The 19,354-nt window shown below is 51.0% G+C and overlaps 3 protein-coding genes across 4 annotated transcripts; all 3 read left to right on the top strand.

Annotated features, from left to right (window-relative positions):
• The first annotated feature begins 263 nt into the window (after positions 1 to 263).
• Positions 264 to 3,087, top strand: CALHM3 (calcium homeostasis modulator 3). Its single transcript, XM_009087641.1, has 3 exons — positions 264 to 550; positions 1,437 to 1,692; positions 2,626 to 3,087. Exons 1-3 carry the CDS (start codon positions 264 to 266, stop codon positions 3,085 to 3,087), a joined length of 1,005 nt encoding a protein of 334 aa, XP_009085889.1.
• A 4,066-nt stretch (positions 3,088 to 7,153) lies between these two features.
• CALHM1 (calcium homeostasis modulator 1) lies at positions 7,154 to 10,135 on the top strand. The gene is made up of 2 exons (XM_009087642.2): positions 7,154 to 7,996; positions 9,364 to 10,135. The coding sequence occupies exons 1-2, from the start codon at positions 7,448 to 7,450 to the stop codon at positions 9,829 to 9,831; spliced, it is 1,017 nt and encodes a 338-aa protein (XP_009085890.1). The 5' UTR covers positions 7,154 to 7,447; the 3' UTR covers positions 9,832 to 10,135.
• Positions 10,136 to 12,835: 2,700 nt separating this feature from the next.
• CALHM2 (calcium homeostasis modulator family member 2) lies at positions 12,836 to 17,918 on the top strand. Of its 2 annotated transcripts, none has more exons than XM_009087210.4 (3): positions 12,836 to 13,152; positions 14,982 to 15,905; positions 15,989 to 17,918. In XM_009087210.4, exons 2-3 carry the CDS (start codon positions 15,363 to 15,365, stop codon positions 16,403 to 16,405), a joined length of 960 nt encoding a protein of 319 aa, XP_009085458.1. In that variant the 5' UTR covers positions 12,836 to 13,152; positions 14,982 to 15,362; the 3' UTR covers positions 16,406 to 17,918. The 2 variants fall into 2 exon arrangements, with proteins under 2 accessions (XP_009085458.1, XP_018766186.1); XM_018910641.3 differs by having other exon boundaries at positions 14,924 to 15,905.
• The last annotated feature ends 1,436 nt before the right edge of the window (positions 17,919 to 19,354 follow it).

The following is a 19,354-nucleotide window of genomic DNA, read 5'->3' as shown; positions in this document are numbered from 1 at the left end:
TCACCTAGAAAAATTACCAACTGCCCTGGAAGACAAGCACTGGGTAAGACACAGACCCGTGAGAGCCGTGTGCCAGTGGGGAAGCCCCGATACAGGGTGCTCCTCCTACCACAGCAGCTCTCTTCCATCCTCATCCTCCTGCTGACTGGGAACTGAGCTGCATCCCCTGCCCTGTGGCAGCAGCAGGAGGGACAGAGGGAGACAGGCCCCTCTGAGCAGCCCAGGGGTTTCCCAGGAGGAGCACCCCTGGCCAAAAGAACACCATGGACCGTTTCCGGATGATCTTCCAGTACTTCCAATCCAACTCGGAGTCTGTAATGAATGGGATCTGTGGGCTCTTGGCCCTGGCAAGTGTAAAGATGTACACCAGCTTGGACTTCAGCTGCCCCTGCCTGCCCCAGTACAACATGGCATATGGCTTGGGGATCATGTTCGTGCCCCCCATCATCCTCTTCCTGTGCGGCCTCATCCTCAACAGGCAGTCTCTGGTGATGCTGGAGGAGTGGAGGCGACCACCGGGGCACAGGAAGAAGGACCAAGCTGTCATCAGGTGGGGTTTGCAGTGGCAGTGGCATCCCTCTTCTCACCTCCTGTTTAGCTGTCTTTCTCCGTAGCTTTGATCCTTCTGGTAGATTAATTTTCTTGTAAGCTCATCTCCTGAGAGCTCTCCCCATGACCCTGGAGGGGCAGGGGTGTGGGAAATGCATTTACATCCAGCAGAAATTAAGGCAGGCTCATTCCATCCCGGCTCAGGAGAGCAGGAGTGCCTCAATACCTGGGCTTATGCCACCACCCTGGGAAACTTCATTGCTGCTGCCCTGTCATGCACTCACAGGGTGTCTTCTGTGCAAAAGCATCAGGCATTTCCTTTTAAACATGCAGAAGGTGTGGCATTTTCATCACGGTCATTCTTTATCAAAAGCCTCATGGTCTCACTCCCTTCACCTGAGTTTTTACTAATTTGTACTGGTAGAAGGGTGAGGAGAATAATGTTCCATCTGTTATAAGTAAAGTTTTATGCAGTACACAGGTTGGCTCAGAGAGAGGTAAGAAAGGCTGCAGAAAAAAGGGGATTTTTCCAGATTGAAACTGATGAGAAAAGGAAGCATGAATGTGGAAGACTAGGGAGAGCTGACAAAGATCTGTGCATGAGAGACATAAGGGTACAGTCAAGGCAAGCACATGGTGAGGGGATTGTGCACTGAGGGCAGACAGCACACAGAGCACTCTCTTGTGCTAGTGCAGGTTTCACTGAGAGGCAGAACCAACAAAGACATCCCAGAGCAGAAGAAGCATCAGTGAGAGCAATGCTGAGGGCAGCCCTGGGAGTCAATTCCTTGGGTCTGGAAAGACTGTTGGCACAGGACAGCCTGCATCCCTCAGGATGAGGAGAAAGCTCCCAGCACTAACCCACTCTCCTCTCTCTGCTGCTCCAGATACATGTGTTCCTCCATCATGCAGCGAGCCATGGTTGCCCCTGTTGTCTGGATCATAGTCACCCTCCTGGATGGCAAATGCCTGATCTGTGCTTTCAGTGGCTCCCTGGATCCCCAGAAGTTTGTGGGCTTTGCCAATGTGAGCACGGAGCAGGTGCAGCAGCTGCTGGCCAAGGTGCCCTGCAAGGATGACGAGCTCATGAGGAACAACACGTCCCGCAAGGCAGTGTCCAGGTACCTGCGCTGCTGGTCCCAGGTGGGTCGCTGCTGGCAGAGCCTCTCATGTTGGTGATGTGACCAGGCATGTGGCATCTGCTCCTGCTCTTCCTTGATCTGCCATCCCTTCATTGTGGTCAGGCTGGGAGCAAGGCTGCTCTGTGCTTCTTTTTTACCTCCAAACATTGCTATCCTAAGTGATAATCTTAAGTTGGGTAGGGAAACAGAAATTATGAATGGTTTCATAGAAGAGCCTGCAGCTTCTAAACCCAGATAATAAAAGATGTTGTGTCTCCTGTTCAATATCTCCCTCTTCAGTATCAAAAGATCCTTCTAACTGCCAACCCTGCAGACAGGACCCACTGTTTTAAGGACAGTGCAAGTTTAGACAGATGAAAACAGCTTGCTCAGGAGCAATAGAACAGGGCACAATGGGGAGTGGAGCCCTGACTGGCCTCAGCTCTTGGTATAGAAGTGCCAGGTCAGGCACTGGGGCTCATGGAAGGTCACTGAAAACAAGCTCTTCTTTCTTATCAAAGGGAGCTGCCCATAGTCTGGGCTGTCTTCACGTTGCAGTGGGGACTCCTGGGCCCTGGAGTTAGTATAGGTGGCAGATGAAGATCACCAGAAATAAGGAAATGCCAAAGGAGAGCACTAATGTCCCCTTTCCCTGGGGTACTCCTATGCTGATAGCAAATGCCTGTCTGCTCCAGGCAATTTTGCAATCAGTTATCCTTACTGAATGATTCATGCACAGATAAATATCCCATATTCTCTGGGAGGAAATGATACCAACCCTCTGGGTACAGTGTGGGGTGCTGGACTACAGGCACAGATCAAAGCCAGGAGTCCAGATGCTCACATTTCCCCTCCAGCCACACAAACTCCCTGTCTCTCTGGTGCAGGCAAAGAGCTTGTGCCTGTCCTTGTGTCTGACTTCCTCCTGTTTAACTGCTTCTTTCTTATCACACAGGCTCTTGGCTGGAGCATTTTGTTGATCCTGATCATAGCAGCTTTCCTTGCCCGCTGGCTCAGACCTTGCTTCAGCCAGGCCACCCTCCTGCAGGCACGTCACTGGAGCAACTACATTGACATTGAGCAAAAGATTTTTGAGGACACCTGCTGTGAGCACAGCCGGCTCTTTGCTCACAAATGCATCCTCCACTTCTTCGAAAGCATGCAGCAAGAGATCAAACTGCACAGCTTCAGCTTGCCTAGGGAGGGAGAGGGGGCTGAAGGAGGGGAAGGTCTTCTCCAGGGTATCACAGATCATGACCAGGTGAACAAACTTCTGAAAACGTGGTACTATGAGAAACCTCCCCTGGATGTCAGCCAGGCACACCAGAGGCATCCCCTGGTGCGAGAGAGATCCCCTTTGCCCAGGGCAGAAAATGCCAGAAGCCACTCCAAATTCCCCCAGCACACCAGTGTGTAAAGGGGGCTTTGTCCTGCAGGCACAGAAGGAGCATTGCCAAACCTCTGCACAAAGCAAGGACCAGCAGGCAGGTGACATACCTTCCTCCAAATCTGCAACCTCAAAAGCTCCCCTCCAGGGTTTGCCTAGCAAAACCTCCAAACCTCCAAAGTCAGCTAGTTCTGAGGGGCCAAGGGTCCCAGATGCAGTCACTGTTCATGACATTTCTCACTCAAGGACCCTTGGGGCACTTTTGTCATACCAAAGAGTTTGCACCTTCTTACAGCTGTGATAAAAGTGTTCTGGCTAGAGGAAGGATTTAACCAGGGCAGCAGCATCTGGCTGCATACAAACCATACACTCACAGAGGTGTGAGGAGCTCCTGCCCATTCCAGTGAAACCTGGTTCAAAGGGTTATCAGAACTGACACAGAACTTACTTAATTGCAACTCTCTTAGTACCACACTAACATATTTACTCAAAGAGGCAAAAACACCTCCTATGTCTTCCCATCTGCTGAGAGCTCTGGCTGCCCCAGCCCAGCTGCCAAACTGTTCTGCCCTCCTCTCACAAACCATCAATACTTCCATGCATTTTAAAAATGAAATACAACTGAAATTCATGGAGCAGTATAACTTTAATTGAAGACACCTCTGAGTAAGGATTGGATTGGGTTGGATTTGCAGAAGGAACAGGAGATGGAGGCTTTGTAAAACACAAGCATGGGGCTATGCTGGGGTTTAATGGCTGCTGTAGGCACTGGTGCTAAACCATGGAAAGGACACACTGACTCTGCCTGAGAAGTGTGAGAACAGACTTTAAACACTCCCCTGCTAGATTTGAGTAGAAACTGAACTATCTAGATGATCACCCTTTCAACAGCTTTTTGGGCATTTCCATCCATAGTTTCAAAGCTGTTTGAATGTAACCTCACCTCTGAGCCTTTGATGATAATTGCTTTCTCACCTACCTTTTCTAGCCCCCATTGTACATGGTGCCAGTTTGACTGGTGTTTCTGACCAGCATTGCTGCTTGGATGCATTAAAGTCTTTACTGCAAACTAACCCAGAACAGACACACCTGTTCCTCCAGGCTGAACCTCACACTGATGGCCACTTTGTCTCTTGGCGGGAGAGGCACAACGTGGAGGGGCTGGGGGGAGGTGGGAGTGAAGAAGAAATATCTCCTTGGGTATGGATAGGTGGGGCAAGCAGGGCTTCCAGGAGGAAAGAAGAGGGTGGGATAGGGGCAGAGGAACCTGCTACCACATTGGGACTAAATCCAAAATAATGGATCAAAATAAAAACTCATATTAATCCCCCAATTTGACTTGTCAAGCTGCTGGCAGTGGGTCACCTCCTGCCCAGGATGCTTGTATGCACAGGCCAGAGGATGAGGATGTACTGAGTAAAACACTAGGAGGCAAAATAATTCCACAGCCCACCATGGGCAGCTGCACCCCTTTGCCCACTGAGGCCCAGTCAGGATCTGCAGGGTGCAGAGGGATGGGCTGCAGAGCTTTTCTTATTTGCATAGACAAATCAGATCTGGATGAATCCCCAAGCTCCCTTGGATATGCTAGGAGAGTGCACAGAGCCAGCTGTGGCCCATGCTGGTAGGGAAAAACACAGTGGTCTTTTCTCCAGGAGCTCTTTAGATGCAGGGAGCTTCTGAGCTCTTCTTTGAAATCAGCATCGCACTTTGAATTGTGTCTCTGGTTTACTTTTGTCAGACATGACATCCCAAATCTGAAGCTGCAGCTCAGTTTGGACTCACCATTCCATATTAGTCAAATTGGGTATTTTCCTAACATGCTCACAGCTGAGGTCTGCAGCTCCATTTGCATGCTGCTTTCCATGGGCTCAGGCTTTAAGTCATCCCATTGCAGCCACAAAAAATGAAAGGCTAAAAGGAGGAAGAGGAACAGATTTGTTATCTGTACCAGGAGGGAGCAAACAGGATGGGTTTAAGGGTGCTGCCATAGATTTTGAAGGTCTACAAAGGTTCACGTGCTGCTGGGAGAGTCTGGCCTGGTCATGGAGTAGCTGGGGCTGTGGGTGTTTATCTGTTTCTTTTTAAAGCCAAAGAACTCTTCTCCATTGTGGAAAGTGGTATGTGGAGCCCCATGACAGGGCAAGAGGCAATAAACCCAAAATGCAGGAAAAATCCACTTACACAGAAGAAAACTGATTTTGAGGGTGATGGGAAGGCTTGCCCAGAAAGTCTATGGCACCTCCATCTATGGAAATAATCACATCCCAGTTATATGTGAGCCTGAACATGCTCTGTACAGAGAGTGATGAGTGAATCAAAAAATCTCCAGAGGTCTCTTCCCACCAGCTCTATTAAGAGTGTGTACCCTCCTGGGGCAGAGAGGGTCATTCACAAACTTTAGCAGCTGTCTGTCTCTCAGGGCTGCTGTGATGCCTGACCTGCAGATATTTCAGGCATCCTTAGGGATCCTCACCTGCCAAGAGCCTGTGAAACAGCAGAGCTGACTGCAAAGACAACTTCCCCAGTCACTTCCTAAACTCTCCTGATGGGAATTGTTACTGCTTTCACATCCCTCCTTTCTCTGCCTTACAGTGACTGGAACATGTAAAACTCTCCTCAACTCCACACCTTGGGGTCTGTCTTGGTGTGCAGGTGCAGGACTGGGTCCAGGGAGGGACTTGGGCATGTACCACCTCTTTCAGGACAGGGTTTCCAGAGCACAAATAAGTTGGGATCTGGGAGGAATCATCAGCTCTGCCTTCCCTTGCAAGTCAGTTAGAGTGAACTTTCTACTGGGAAGCTCATGAAAACAAAGTCCTTCCTAACAAGGCAACATGGAAAGAAAGACACGGGCATTGTCTTCTATGAGCTCTTTTTTGATTCCCACTGACTATTGCTGGCTTCAGTGAGAACTGTAGTGCTGTACACTGAGCAAGCTCAGGCCCTCAATTCATGTTTGATAAAAGACAGGGTTTTCCTGGAGATCAAAAAGCTCCCAGCTTTTTACAGGGTTGATTCATGCAGGCTTTGATGTGAACTGCCCTTCAAAAACCCACTTGTCAGGTGAATAGAAAAGCCAGCCTGAGCTCTTAGCTAGCAATAAATACAATAGGCCTCATCTATATTCATGCAGCAAAATCTCTTCCCATTTGATGAGATCATGCAATTAACCTCTCCACGGCAGGCAGAGCTAGGACTGCTCAGGTGTTACCCACATGCTCTGTGCTCACCTCTGTGCTGGCATCTCAGGGTCAACTCAGCATAATCAGCTGAGCCCCAGAACTGGTGCAGGGCAGAACCTGCAGCACTGACTAATGGTCAAAAAGCCTGGTCTGGCTTCCTAGCTCAGCACTGACACACTGCAAAACCTTGGGGCAAAAGTACCTCTCCTGTGTCTTCCGTGTGCCACCCACCTGTGTACAGCTTCCCTTGGTGACATGTCCCACAGCCACCACTGCAGTCACACTGGTGCCCAGTCAGGTGTGTGTTGATCCTCACATCAGCTCAGGGCTGGTGCCTGGACATGAACAACTGAGCAATTGCCTCCACTTTTTTCACAGCCACTTGTAGTCCCAGTAATCCCCCATTTTCTGGCCAGCTTGAGGGAGCAACCAAGTGCACCAAGGCTGCTTTGTGACCTGGGAACTGATATGCAGAGAGCACCATCAACGCCATCCATTCCTTTAGATTTGTGCTGTGGAAGCCAAGCCCTGCCTGTTACCTCTCCTTCCTCTGCCTTTTCTTTTCTTTTCTTTTCCCTTCCCTCTGCAGAATAAAAAAGAAGAGCTATTTCCCAGTGAAGCAGGTCCAGAAGTAGGGGCTGGCAGACCTGCAAGGTGCTTGCCTCAGATGCTGCTGAGGCAAGGCAGACATATGGAGGGAAGCTCTGGAATCCAGTTTTTCCACGTGTGCCAGCACTGTAGAGGTGGGGTGTCCTGTTCAGTCCTGGGAGGAACACCCACCCCCTGCATTTGCAAACAGGTTCACAGAGGCCAATCAGCCTACTCTGCCCAGGGCACAAAGTGTTCTGGGGAGGACACAGCCATGGTAACACCTGCACCCTCCAGCAAAGAGAACTGGTGGCTGGGAGACTGCAGAAATGGGGATGTGGAGAAGAATGAAATCAGGTTTTGCAAACTAGAAATAACCCAGATCCCAGATCCAAAGAAGTGCAGCAGGAAGCAAACTCTAAACTTTTGTAGGCAGCAAAATCAGCAGGAAAAAAATGTTAATTTTCTGCTTTAAATAGTGGGGTTGCAGGAGTGCATGGATGAAACAGTGGACTGCACAGAAACTTAGTGATGCCATCTTTGAAGAGGAAATCTGAAAGAATGAAATAGACTGAGGCCACAGCTTGGACCCTGGCAGGGGAAGGAATCAAGTAAAGATGGACAAGTTTCGGATGATCTTCCAGTTTTTCCAGTCCAACCAGGAGTCCTTCATGAATGGCATCTGTGGGATCATGGCCCTTGCCAGCACCCAGATGTACTCAGCCTTTGATTTCAACTGCCCCTGCCTGCCACAGTACAACCTGGCCTACGGGCTGGGCATCCTCCTGGTGCCCCCCTTCATCTTGTTCCTGCTGGGTTTTGTGCTCAACAACAACATCTCCATGCTGGCAGAGGAGTGGCGGCGGCCGCGGGGCCGGCGGGGGAAGGACCCGGCCGTGCTGCGCTACATGTTCTGCTCCATGGCACAGCGGGCCATGATCGCCCCCGTGGTGTGGCTGTCGGTGACACTGCTGGACGGCAAGTGCATCACCTGTGCCTTCTGCACCTCGGTGCCCGTGGAGACCCTGGGCAATGCCAGCCACCCCCGCCTCTCCCAGGGGGAGGTGCAGCGGCTCCTCGCCCGAATCCCCTGCAAGGAGATCTACAATGGGCAGCAGCTCATTGCCAACGAAGTGGCCGTCAGGTACCTGCGCTGCATCTCACAGGTAAGAGGCACCATGGCTGTGCCCTCACTGGTGGATTGGGATTAGGCACTGCCAGCCTGAGCTCATCCCTCAACAGAATCTCCTTGTTGAAATCAAGCTACAGCAGGAGAGAGAGGTGATTTCACAGGGGTACAAGGTGTTCAGACTCAGCTCTGTGGGGTTATGCCTCCAGTGTGGTGCAGAGGCTGTAGCTGCAGGTCATCCTGATAATTGGCCCCCTCTCCTGCCTGGGCAGCCCAGGGCTGCACAGCAGTGACAGCCAAACCATCTGCATGTATTTATTCAGAGCAAGCTCAGAAGGGGTTGAGATGGATCTTATTCAGTGGCTGGGTTGTCACCCTCTCCAATGACCCATCAGTTGCTCTTGCTTCTTATTACAACATGTGCAAGCAGCGGGCTGATAGCCATCTCTGCCACTTGTCTCTGCTGTGCATGGGAGCAGCCAGGGTGTGTTTATTAGCCATCCCAGGGAACCACAAATGAAGATGTTCCACTAACCATTTGTCCTGTGCTTAATTCCTCTCAAACCCTCTGCTCCTGGCCATGCTGGAGACAAAATCATCTGAAACACCTGTCACTTATGCACTCCCATTTATAAGCAGACCTTCTGCCTTACCTCCTTAGGGCATACAGGAATGATTATCCCCTTTAAGAGAAATGGAGCCACAGAGACTTCTCCAAAGACACAAAGAAGATTTTCCTGGGCATACCCCAGCTAGAAAGCATTGGGAGCTGAAAAACAGGAGATCCCACATAGACCCCCCCCGACGTGCTTTTTTAGGGGGCTGCATTTCCAGGAGGGTTGAACATCACGAGCTCTGCCAGCACAGCCTGGAGGCAGCCTGAGCTAAGACTGATGGTGAACAAGACAAACAGGTTCTGGCTCTGTCCTCATCTCACCCTTCCTGTCAGACCCCATTAACAGGGGAGCTTTCACTGCTGCCCACTCACAGTAGATGTTACTAAGTTCAGCTTGGAAAAAGAGCTTAGATAGCTGCATAAACCAGGGAGTATCTGGGGCAATACTGCAAGTCAGAGGACACAGGCTACCCTAGACCTAGGTGAGGCACCATCATATTGGAGGCAGGACCAAGGGCTGGGCACAGGATTCAGCCCTGGTGTTATTTATGGTCAGTACCTGCTGATGCTCTACAAGGCAAGAAGCAAGAGGTGCTGCCTGTGTGCATGCACTGAACAAAATTCAGTGCTAATGGTTCGTAGGGCCTCCTCGTCCAGTTTTGCAGTGTAAACACAGCCAAGTGTCAAACAGCCCAAAGTGGGGTCAGGCTTGTTTGCAAACCAGGGGGGTTCTGCTGGCTGGTGCTCTGCCTGCCTGTGACAGCTCTGGTTCCCCTTCATCCCTGCAGGCTCTGGGCTGGTGCTTTGTGCTGCTGATGACCACTCTGGCTTTCTTGGTCAGATCACTTCGGCCCTGCTTCAGCCAGGCTGCCTTCCTGAAGAGCAGATACTGGTCCCACTACATCGACATCGAGCGCAAGCTGTTCGATGAGACGTGTGCAGAGCATGCCAGGAGCTTTGCCAAGGTCTGCATCCAGCAGTTCTTTGAGGGCATGAGCACAGACCTGGTGGCTGCTCACTGCCACCTGCCCAGGAAAGCCCCTGCTGACGCAGGGGAAGCTGCTGAGAAGCTCCTGGGCATCACCGACCAGGGCACCATGAACATGGCCCTGAAGAGCTGGCACAGATGCAAGCCCCCACTGCACCTCCACCCACCTGCCCAACCCACTGGAAATGGCTGGGCAGGAGAAGGGCAGCCCTCCACGCACCCCTCTGCATCCCGAAAAGAGACAGCTGCCTACTACAGCTGGGTGTGAGGGCTCACAGGGATGGGCAGAGGCAGAATCACGTTTTTGTGAGATGGGCTGCAGAGAGAGCAGAAACCAGGGCACGGGCAAGGGCTGGTGCCACAGGAGCTGCAGGGGAACAGGCACCCAAAGGGCTCAGTGTGATCCCATCTGCTCCCATCTGCTGTCACATCCAGTCCCGCAGCGTCGGTGATCCAGGAAACGAGTTGTGTGCCAGGAAGGATAATTTTGCAAGGCCATGGTGGACGAGCCCCAGGGATGCTGAGGGGTGCAATGTGGCAGCCAGATGTGCTGTGTGTCCCACACCACTGAGAACCAGGTTTGTGTTGTGGCAGTTGCCAAGACAGACACTACCAGATGTGCAAAACTTCCTCTCTTTCATGACGTGCTCAGCATGTGGGTCTAGGCAGTATTAAAAATACCCTGGTCGGGAAACAAGCTGAGAGCGCCCATTTCTGTTTCCAAGTTGTGAAACCCAAAAGGATCACATAACCCCTCCACGCACTACATCCCCACAGACACACGGCTCCCAAGCCAAGAAAAGCCTGAAAATAAATTTGACCAAAGCAATGAGCTAGTGAAGACACATCCCATATCACACTACATGTGACAGAAACAGCGTGGTTGGTGTTACAGGCACCATTAAATGAGGATTCCACAGAGATGCTCCTTGAGGGAAGTGTCCAGACAAGGAGAGCAGCTAGCATTCAGCAGAGGGAATGGAGGGGAGGCCAGGCCAACACCCTGCCACAAATCTGCCTCAGGACAATTTACTCTTACAATTTTTCCTGTATCTCTCCCTCACACAAATACTGTTGTTAAAAACCCACCTGGATATTTGTTTAAGGAGCCAAATGAATAATTTAGGTTTACCATTCAAGCTCTGTGCTCAAACAACAGGATTTATAACAGCTATTTACAAAAGCCATTGGTGTTTCTTTACTTGGATGCCATGAAAAGGACTGGAAGAGCCCCTTGGCCAAGCCAGAGGTGCTGAGGCTGTGTGAGTTGAAGAGTTTTGCCAGTGCACAGCCACCAGCAGCCAGACCTGGCCCCCAGAGGAGAAGCCAGGAAGTCACCCCCAACATTACATAATACGAGGTGGCTGCCCACTTCCATAGAAACAGAGGATGACAGGATGCAGGCCCTTGGGGTGACCATGGAAATCAGAGCCCAGAAGAGTGTTTCCCAGCGGCTCTGATTTTATTACAAATATGCAGAAGGCAAACCCCTTTTGAGGGATGAGTTTTAGCCCTGCCACATCCCTTCCAAGATGTTCATCCACTTGAAATTTCTGCTGCGGTGTTCTTGTTCAAACAACTTATTATGAGTAAATGAAGTGACTGTCGTTTGCATAAACCTTAATTATCAGTGTGCAACTCCACAGAGGCTTTGGGGAGAAGAGAACAAAGGACAAAAGTGATGAGGAAATTCTCCTGGCTGCTGTGAGAACATCTTAGCAAGCTCATAGTCAAGGGCAGGCTTGAATCTGGCCAACTCCCAGGAGAAAGGAGCGTGACATAGCTTTGTCATTAATCTTCACGCCCAAACTTTAATTAATGCACCTGCCCCGAAATTAATAGGCACAAAACCTGATTTACAAAGCAAAGGAGATTAAAAGATAAAGGTGGTTTCCACTCCTATTATTTGCAGTTTGGTGCTGTTCCTGGCTCGCTGAGAAAGGCATGCTCAGAGTCCCTCACGATGGTGAGCAGCACAGAGGGCTGGCAGGCTCCGTGGCACAGCAATTAAGGTATCAAAATAACTAGATGCATTTGCAATGAGAAACTCTTGGACTTTTAACTAAGATTTTTAAGATTAGAGCTTTGCCTCCATGCAGGAAATTGAGCAGTTGCAGAGTCCTGATAGATCAGGCAGGTTCTCCTCTCCATGCTGGAATCTGGGGACATTGCTCATTGCCTTTGGGAGGAGAGCCTTCCCAAGAAAGCCCGACACAGCCCTGGGATTTCAGCCAGGCTGTGCTCCCAGTGCTGATCCCACTTTGTTGCAGTGCTCTGAGCGTGGAGCAAGCCCCAGGGCCCCCACCAAGCCAGCAGGGGAGCCAGCCCCAGGAAGCACCGAGGGTGTGGGAGTGCCGAGGGCTGCACCGCACCCAAACAACTGGGAGCTGCAAAAACCCGCCCGGGGACCCCAGGTCCGGGGGTAGGAAGGAAGACAGTCCAAAATTCCCATCGGCTGAACTGCCGGCGCTGGGCTGAGCCTACATTTGCTCGGGGAGGAGGGGAACGTGGGTGTTGCTGAAGATTTGCCTGTGCTGAAGACATTATCTGAGGAGAGCTGAGTTTAACCCCAGGGACAAGACGGCAAGGAAGGTGGGGAAGGAGGATGGGGGCCTCCGGCCTCTGCAACAGGCTGGGCAGGAGCTGGAACTGAGGGACAGACAGCGGAGAGGAGGGAGCAAAGAGAAGGAGAGGCGCTCTCGGCTGCCTCGCAGGCATCGCTCAAGCAGGGGAAACAGTGAGCAGAAAAGTTGAGCCAGGCAAGAATGCACCACACCCGCCAAAAATCAGGCTGTGCCCAGCCCTGCACACACGCCCCCAGCCCTGCTCAGCCCCCAGCCTGCTCGGTCCCTCGTGGGGGAAAGTGGAACCTGGCACCCCACAGAGCTTTTGATGCCCCAAAAATCCACCCAGGCGGGCACCTTCCCGCTGGCTCAGCCGGCTCCCGTGTGCTAAAACAGAAGTTTCTGTCCCTTTTCGTGGGACCATGGGCTTCTCCTGCACTGTCCTTTCCTGCTTGGTGTGGCTCCGTCATCATCACGGCATCCCCTGGGGACGATGGGGGCTGCACCCAAGGCCCAGGCCGGGGGGATTCACCATTTCCCCTCTGCGCCCCTGCATGGCGCCTCATCGCTGCTGTTCTCCAGGCAAACTCCCGGCCGTCCCAGCCAGCCACTGCACATCTGCATCATGAGTCTGAGCAAGCACGATGTGCTTTTTCCAGTGACTCATTCTCTCAGCTTTTCATTTCCTTTTTTTTTTATTCTTAAAGGCACAACCTCAGCTGTGCACAGAGCAGAAGCCAAGCGCCTGCTCTTTGCCCCACCCAAGCTCAGAGCCCGAGAACAACCTCCTCCCTCTTCCCAAAAGCCAACAGCAGAGAGCATGCTTCAAACTGAATAAGGAAGCCTTTGCAAACTGTTAAGGCTACTTTCAAAAGCTTCCACTTCGCCCATCAGACCAGCCTTGGCAGCATCCCAACTCCTGCACAGCCCTGTGTGCTGCTGGAAATCCCCCACAACCAGAGCCTGAGTGAAAAAACACAGGAAGGGCTGAGAAGGCTCCAGAACTGGTTTCAACAACTTTTCAAGTAAGTGACTTGATTTTTTCTTGTTTTCATATTTTTTTGGGGGAAAGAAACAGAGGCTCTTAAAAACTTACCTGCTGCAAACAACTTCTCCCCTCCTACCCAACCCTCTCTCCCAGACCATAACTACTAAGCAGAGGAAGGGTAACCTCTAAATGGCAAATACTTCTCTTTGCCAGCTCCTCAGATTTTTGCTTCGCCATTTGCCAGGTTCTGTCAGGAAGGTTACAGGGCCATGTTTATCAGGGCTGTTTGTGGGTAACTAACAACAGATGCTTGAACTTGAGCAAGTTTGTGGGCTTGGCATCTGGCTGCAAACGTGGAGTTCCGGCAGGCATGGAGATGGAGGCCTGGCTCCCCATCACGTGGTGGCAGTTTTCGGCTGGTCCGTCTCCTTTGCAGAGGGAGTTTTGCATATGGAAAACTGGGAAGCTGCAGGAAGACATTAAGGGCTGTTTACGTTTGAACTCGGCAATATCACAGCATGACTTTAGAGGGATTGCCATGGATTAGACACAGCAAAGAACAGAGGCAAAATTTCTGTTCCTGTTCCCCTCCTGTACCCCATGGAGAAAGAGAGTAAACCAGGATGTGTTGAGGCAGCAGATGAACTGAGGCAGAGTAGTGATTTAAAGCACAGTGTAAGAGCAAGCCTTGTGCAAAAGACCATAGGGATTAAAGTATCTTTGTCTCTTCTGCCTGAATGTCCCTGAAGTCTTGTCCCTGCAGCTGGGGTGGCCCAGGAAAGACTTTGGGGCAGGCCTGTGGGCCATGGCTCCCAGTTAGCCCCAGATGTGTGCTGGTACTTTCAGCACTGTGCAAGCTACCAGAGACGGTTGGTTGGGTGCCCAGGTTCTTCCTGTCTCCAGCAAACCCTGGTGGCAGCAGTTCCTCTCAGGCCAGAGGGTTTTGTCACGAGTGAGGGTTCCCAGAGCTTGCAAGGTGCTTGAGGCTTCCTGAGGAGAACCCCTGTGGGGATGCAGCACTGATGGGAAGTCAGCTAAGAAATTAATTTAATCCAGCTTGCAGATGGGATGGGGGAATTGACATTGCTGCAGAGAGCATGGATACAATCCCCAGTTATTTCCCTGCCCTTAAAAAATTCAGGGAACATGCTTTTCCCTGCTTGGTCCCAGGTGCCTGCAGCCCTGTTAGTGGGGTATAACACAGGCAAAGGACACCAAAGAGCATCTCTGGCACTGAGGCTGCAGGTTGAGGGGCTCAGTCTCAGGGCAACAATTAAGAAGCTGAGCTGGGACTGCAGGCCAGGACAGGAAATACAATTTTGTCAATCAGCTGCAGGATGGGAGATCATCCTGCCACACCTAATCCCAGCAAAAGCTCACACAATGGTGTCCCAGCTCTATGAGCAATCGGTGTTTGCATCCTGGGACATCAGGATAAGCTTTCCCACAAAGTAACTTCTCTTGCTGGTATGAACAGCCCCCAAGCATCCCTTCACCCTTCTCAGCAAAGGCTGCTCCTGCCTGGGCCACCCATGCCACATTTCTGTGCTCCCAGATCTGCTGGGATGTCTCACAGCACCCCTTGCTGCCTTCCTCACATACCTGTGTCTATTCCTAAGTGTTAACTCATCAGTTCTAAAGAGGGAGGAAAAAGCCACACAGAACACCTTCAAAGCAGCACAACCCCAGCACCTATGTGCCACATATGGCTGGGCTGGTGTGAGTCAGTTGCAGGGCTGGGGACATATCCTAGTGCCCGTGCTCTGGTCCAGTTTTCCCAGTAACATGGTGTCCTCCCTTCATTGCAGGTTTGGGTGATCATCAAGAGTTTGCCAGTGATGCTGACAATAATTGCCTCTTTGACAGGTGACTAAGACCAAGCAGAAGGAAAGAGGACAAATGTGCAATTGAGAGGGACAGAAAGGTATGTCCCACTTGTCATCTTTGCTGTAATGAAGCTTTTGGAGGACTTAGTGGGAAACTAAAATGGCTGAGGTTTCACATACTGCTTAGGCAAAGTCCCTTTTCAGCCCCTTTTGAAGTATCCCTGGTATCAGCAACCAGCTCCAGAGGCTGGGACACCAGGTGGAAGGAAGGGACACCAGGGAAGGTGTCTTGCTCCTGGAACAGCTCCTTGCACCTCAGCTAGCGCCAGGCCATTTCATCCCCCACTGGAGTGTTCCTCGGTGCTGGGGGCTGAGCCAGCACAGCCCCACTGCAGCACACACCTCTCAGCCTCCGGACGAGATGGCCGCCCTCATCGCTGAGAACTTCCGCTTCCTCTCCTTGTTCTTCAAGAGCAAAGATGTGATGATTTTCAATGGTTTGGTGGCCCTGGGCACGGTGGGGAGCGAGGAGCTCTTCTCAGTCGTTGCCTTTCACTGCCCCTGCTCCCCTGCCCGCAACTACATCTATGGGCTGGCTGCCATCGGTGTCCCGGCCCTGGCCCTCTTCCTCATTGGTGTCATCTGGAACAATCACACCTGGAACCTGGTGGCCGAGTGCCACAAGCGTGGCGTCAAGAACTTCTCTGCTGCTGCCACCTTCCTCCTCTTCGGCTCCATCATGGGCCGAGCGTCCGTGGCACCCATCACTTGGTCGGTCATCTCGCTGCTGCGTGGGGAAGCTTACATCTGTGCCCTCAGCGAGTTTGTCAAGCCATCCTCCCTGGACAAGCTTCCAGCTGAGTACGGGGCCGAGGTGCTGGCCAAGATCCCCTGTAGAGACGTCCCCGCAAACCTCACCAAGTTCAGGGACGAGGTGACCCGGAGGCTGAGATACGAGTCCCAGGTAGGCTCACCAGGGAGAAAGCCACAGGGAGAGGGTAAGACCGCCTTGCCGTGTCCTAACACAGCCTCTCTCTTCTCTCCCAGCTCTTTGGCTGGCTGCTCATCGGCATCGTTGCGGTCCTGGTTTTCCTCACCAAGTGCCTGAAGCACTGCTGCTCGCCGCTGAGCTACCGGCAGGAGGCCTACTGGGCCCAGTACCGCTCCAACGAGGACAAGCTCTTCCGACGCACGGCCGAGGTCCACTCCAGGATCCTGGCAGCCAAGAACGTGAAACAATTCTTTGGCTTTGTGGCACTGGACAAGGAGGAGAAGGAGCTGGTGCAGGAGTTCCCGGTGGAGGGCGTCCAGCCGAGCCCCCAGTGGAATGCCATCACAGGTGTCTACATCTACCGAGAGAACAAGGGCTTCCCCCTCTACAGCCGCCTCCACAAATGGGCCAAAGGGGTGGAAGGGAACGGGCCAACCCCAGAAGGCCATGAACTGCTGTTTTTAGCTTCCTAAGACAGATGTGCACCAGCAGTGCTTCCCCTGACTGCCTGGCAGGCCTTCCAGTATCTGTGCTCAGCTGAGGGACGCACTGGGAACATTCCTCCCGGCAGGATTACTTCTATCAGCAGGTAAAGAGGAATCAACAGCCTCAAGGCACAGACTGATAAGCAATACCCTGAGCTGGGGAACCTCCCCCTCGGAGACAACAGTCTCACTGCTGCTCCCAGAGACACAGAGGAGCAGATGCAGCCCTTACCTCCAGGTGGGACGCAAGAGATGGGCACATTTCTCACTGTGATTCCTGCAGTCCCACTTGTCTCCCCCACAGCAGGGTTAGCCCCAGCCATCCCATACCTATTTGATTTATTGACATTGATATCTTCTTACACACTTGTGTGATGCCTGTTACACAGGCAGGTCCCAGAGCACTTTACAGACTTTACAGTGCAGGTAAAAGAAGGAAGCAGTGGATAAATTCCTGAGGCAAGGAGGATGTAATGGCATCTGGGAAGGAATGGGTCAGTAATAGCCACCAACCAAATAACTGAGACACTAAAGCAGGAGGAATCACCAATATTCCTGGTATTCAGAAAGGCACTCTGTAATTACCAAGTTGAAATTTGGGTAAGACACCAAACTCCTTTTGTTCTTACTAAAGTGCCTGGCAATCTCTAATGAGCCCAAACTTCTCTGCTGCTGCCACCTCTGCTCCAAATGATCACCACCAAGATTTTATAAATCCAGAGGAGGCACCATCAGCAGAACAGCTTTGGGGCAAGGTAGCGAGGTGGAGACTGAAAGGAATCAGTACCCACAGCACTGTCTGCATCTCATTGCATTTGTCATCCAACCATCAGATGAGAGTCCTTTGGGTTACAAGCTGCAGGACGACCTCAACCAGAATTAGCTTTACAGAAATGTATGTACAAACATACATATAGTGGATATACCACATAACTGTCATTAGTGTGTTGTATTAATGGAGCATCTTTCTCAGAGGGGAAGGGGATGAGAAAGCTGACAGCCCAAAGAGTATATTACATTCACCCATCTGCTGCACTGGGACTGCAGCCCTGGAGCAACAAGGGGACAGCAGGAAGAGAATGGGGGAGCAGCCCTCTCCCTACACATCTACCACTGAATTTTCTAAAACTCTTTCCACTGCCTTAATTGGCCCCTGGAGCACATCTCTTTTATAGACTTGGCCATACTCTGAGAAAGCAAAACCAGAAAGGTGTAAATTACTACCCTCACCATGACACTGTGTGACTATGGCTTCAAGGCTGCTCCTCTGGCTTTGCACAGTCCCTTTTCTCCCAGGGGTCAATCCTGTGTACACTGTTTAAAGAGCTGGCATGACAGAGAAGTTTGGTTTTCCTACTTGAACTCTTTTGTTATAGATACAATTTCTTTTTACTCTGTGCCATTTACCAAAAAGCCTTAAGCTGTTCAAAAAACAGCCCAAACCCACAAAACTCAGAGGGGCTTACACACAAGGAGATTTGAAATAAATTATTAAATGAGAGTTATTTTTCATTGACTTCTGAGTTTTTTTCAGGGGGGGTATAAAAGGCATAATTTAACATTCTCTTTGAACTCAAGGACTGGGAACTTATTTTTCCTTTCTATTAAAGGTACAGATCCTCTCCTATCCAGATCATCCTAGAATGTTTCAAAGCATTACAACATAATGCAAGTTAGTAACATGGCTTTTTAGTTATTCTTGCAGTGAGTAGCACAAATCTTGTATATCAGGATACACAATTGCAGCAAAGGAGAGAAAATTATTTAAAAAGCTTTTGACAAGTATGGTGTCTAGCAAGAAAGAGCTGCAGGCTACTCCCTCACACAGAGACTGGAACACTGCTTAATGGGCAAGGCATCCCAGGATCCCTGTTCAGCCTCTCCACAGATTTGCTTTGCATTTGTGGGAAGGCTTGGCTCTCAGCTTCATCATCAACTAATCCACAGAAAATCAGATGGAAGTTAAATTAAATTGCATTAACTTGAGATGAAAGGGAGTTCATTTGCATTTCTTCTCACTGGCCCTCGAGTGCGAACATGCAGATGTGCACGCCACCCCCACACAGCCAGCAGACACGAGGTAACTTGCTGAAACAAAGCTGAGTCCCTCTTACTTCCTTTATTTCCCTTGCCTTCCTCCTTGATAGTCCTAATTATTCCTTTGAACCACCTCCACTCTGGTTCCTTCTCTTCCCCTTCTCTCCTTTGAAGGAAGGGGGCAAAACAAGTAATGCTTGAGAATAGATTTTTATCCTAAGAATAAACCATGAGCACAAACCATCTTTTGTTCTGTTTACATCCCCTCTCTCCTGTATTAAATCCACTCTCTTTCCGTCTGGGATGGGCAAGGGGCTTGCCCAGCTTGCCTGTTTTCCCTCCCTCTTGTTGGAGAGGCATGTTTGAGTGAACAGCTGTCAGTGAGGAGTGGAGCAAGACATTACACTCAGAAATTTGTTTGCAATCACAGAGATTTGGTTTTTCTCCTCTCTGCCACCCTCTCTGAGCCTGGCTCTCTCCACTGAGACAGCCCTAGGCTTCTGCCTCTCCTGGCACATCAACACCCTCAGGAATATATCCCTGCTGCTCCTGTCACCCAGTGTGCCCCAGTGACAATGCTGAGGTGAGGTACATTAACCCAGATGGTTTTACACACAAGCACAAGCAGCCAGGTTAGATTTTTCACTGAATTGCCAAGAGTGAAATTGAACCACCCATCTTCCTGGCATGCTGGATCACACAAGCTGTGAGCTCACACCACCTGCTTTTCCTCCAAAGACCAACAATAATCAGCCCACAGGTCACAGCTTCCAGCAGCAAGATGGCTTCAAACCAGGCTCCTCCAGTGCAGAGAATTACACACAGGTCTTTTACCTCTCCTGCCTACTACAGACACTATAATAGCCCCAGCAGTGAAGAAGAAACAATACCTCAGAGGGA

This window comes from Serinus canaria, chromosome 6, assembly GCF_022539315.1.
Source record: "Serinus canaria isolate serCan28SL12 chromosome 6, serCan2020, whole genome shotgun sequence".
Taxonomy (NCBI): Eukaryota; Metazoa; Chordata; class Aves; order Passeriformes; family Fringillidae; genus Serinus; species Serinus canaria.
This window is presented reverse-complemented; position numbering and strand designations above follow the sequence as displayed.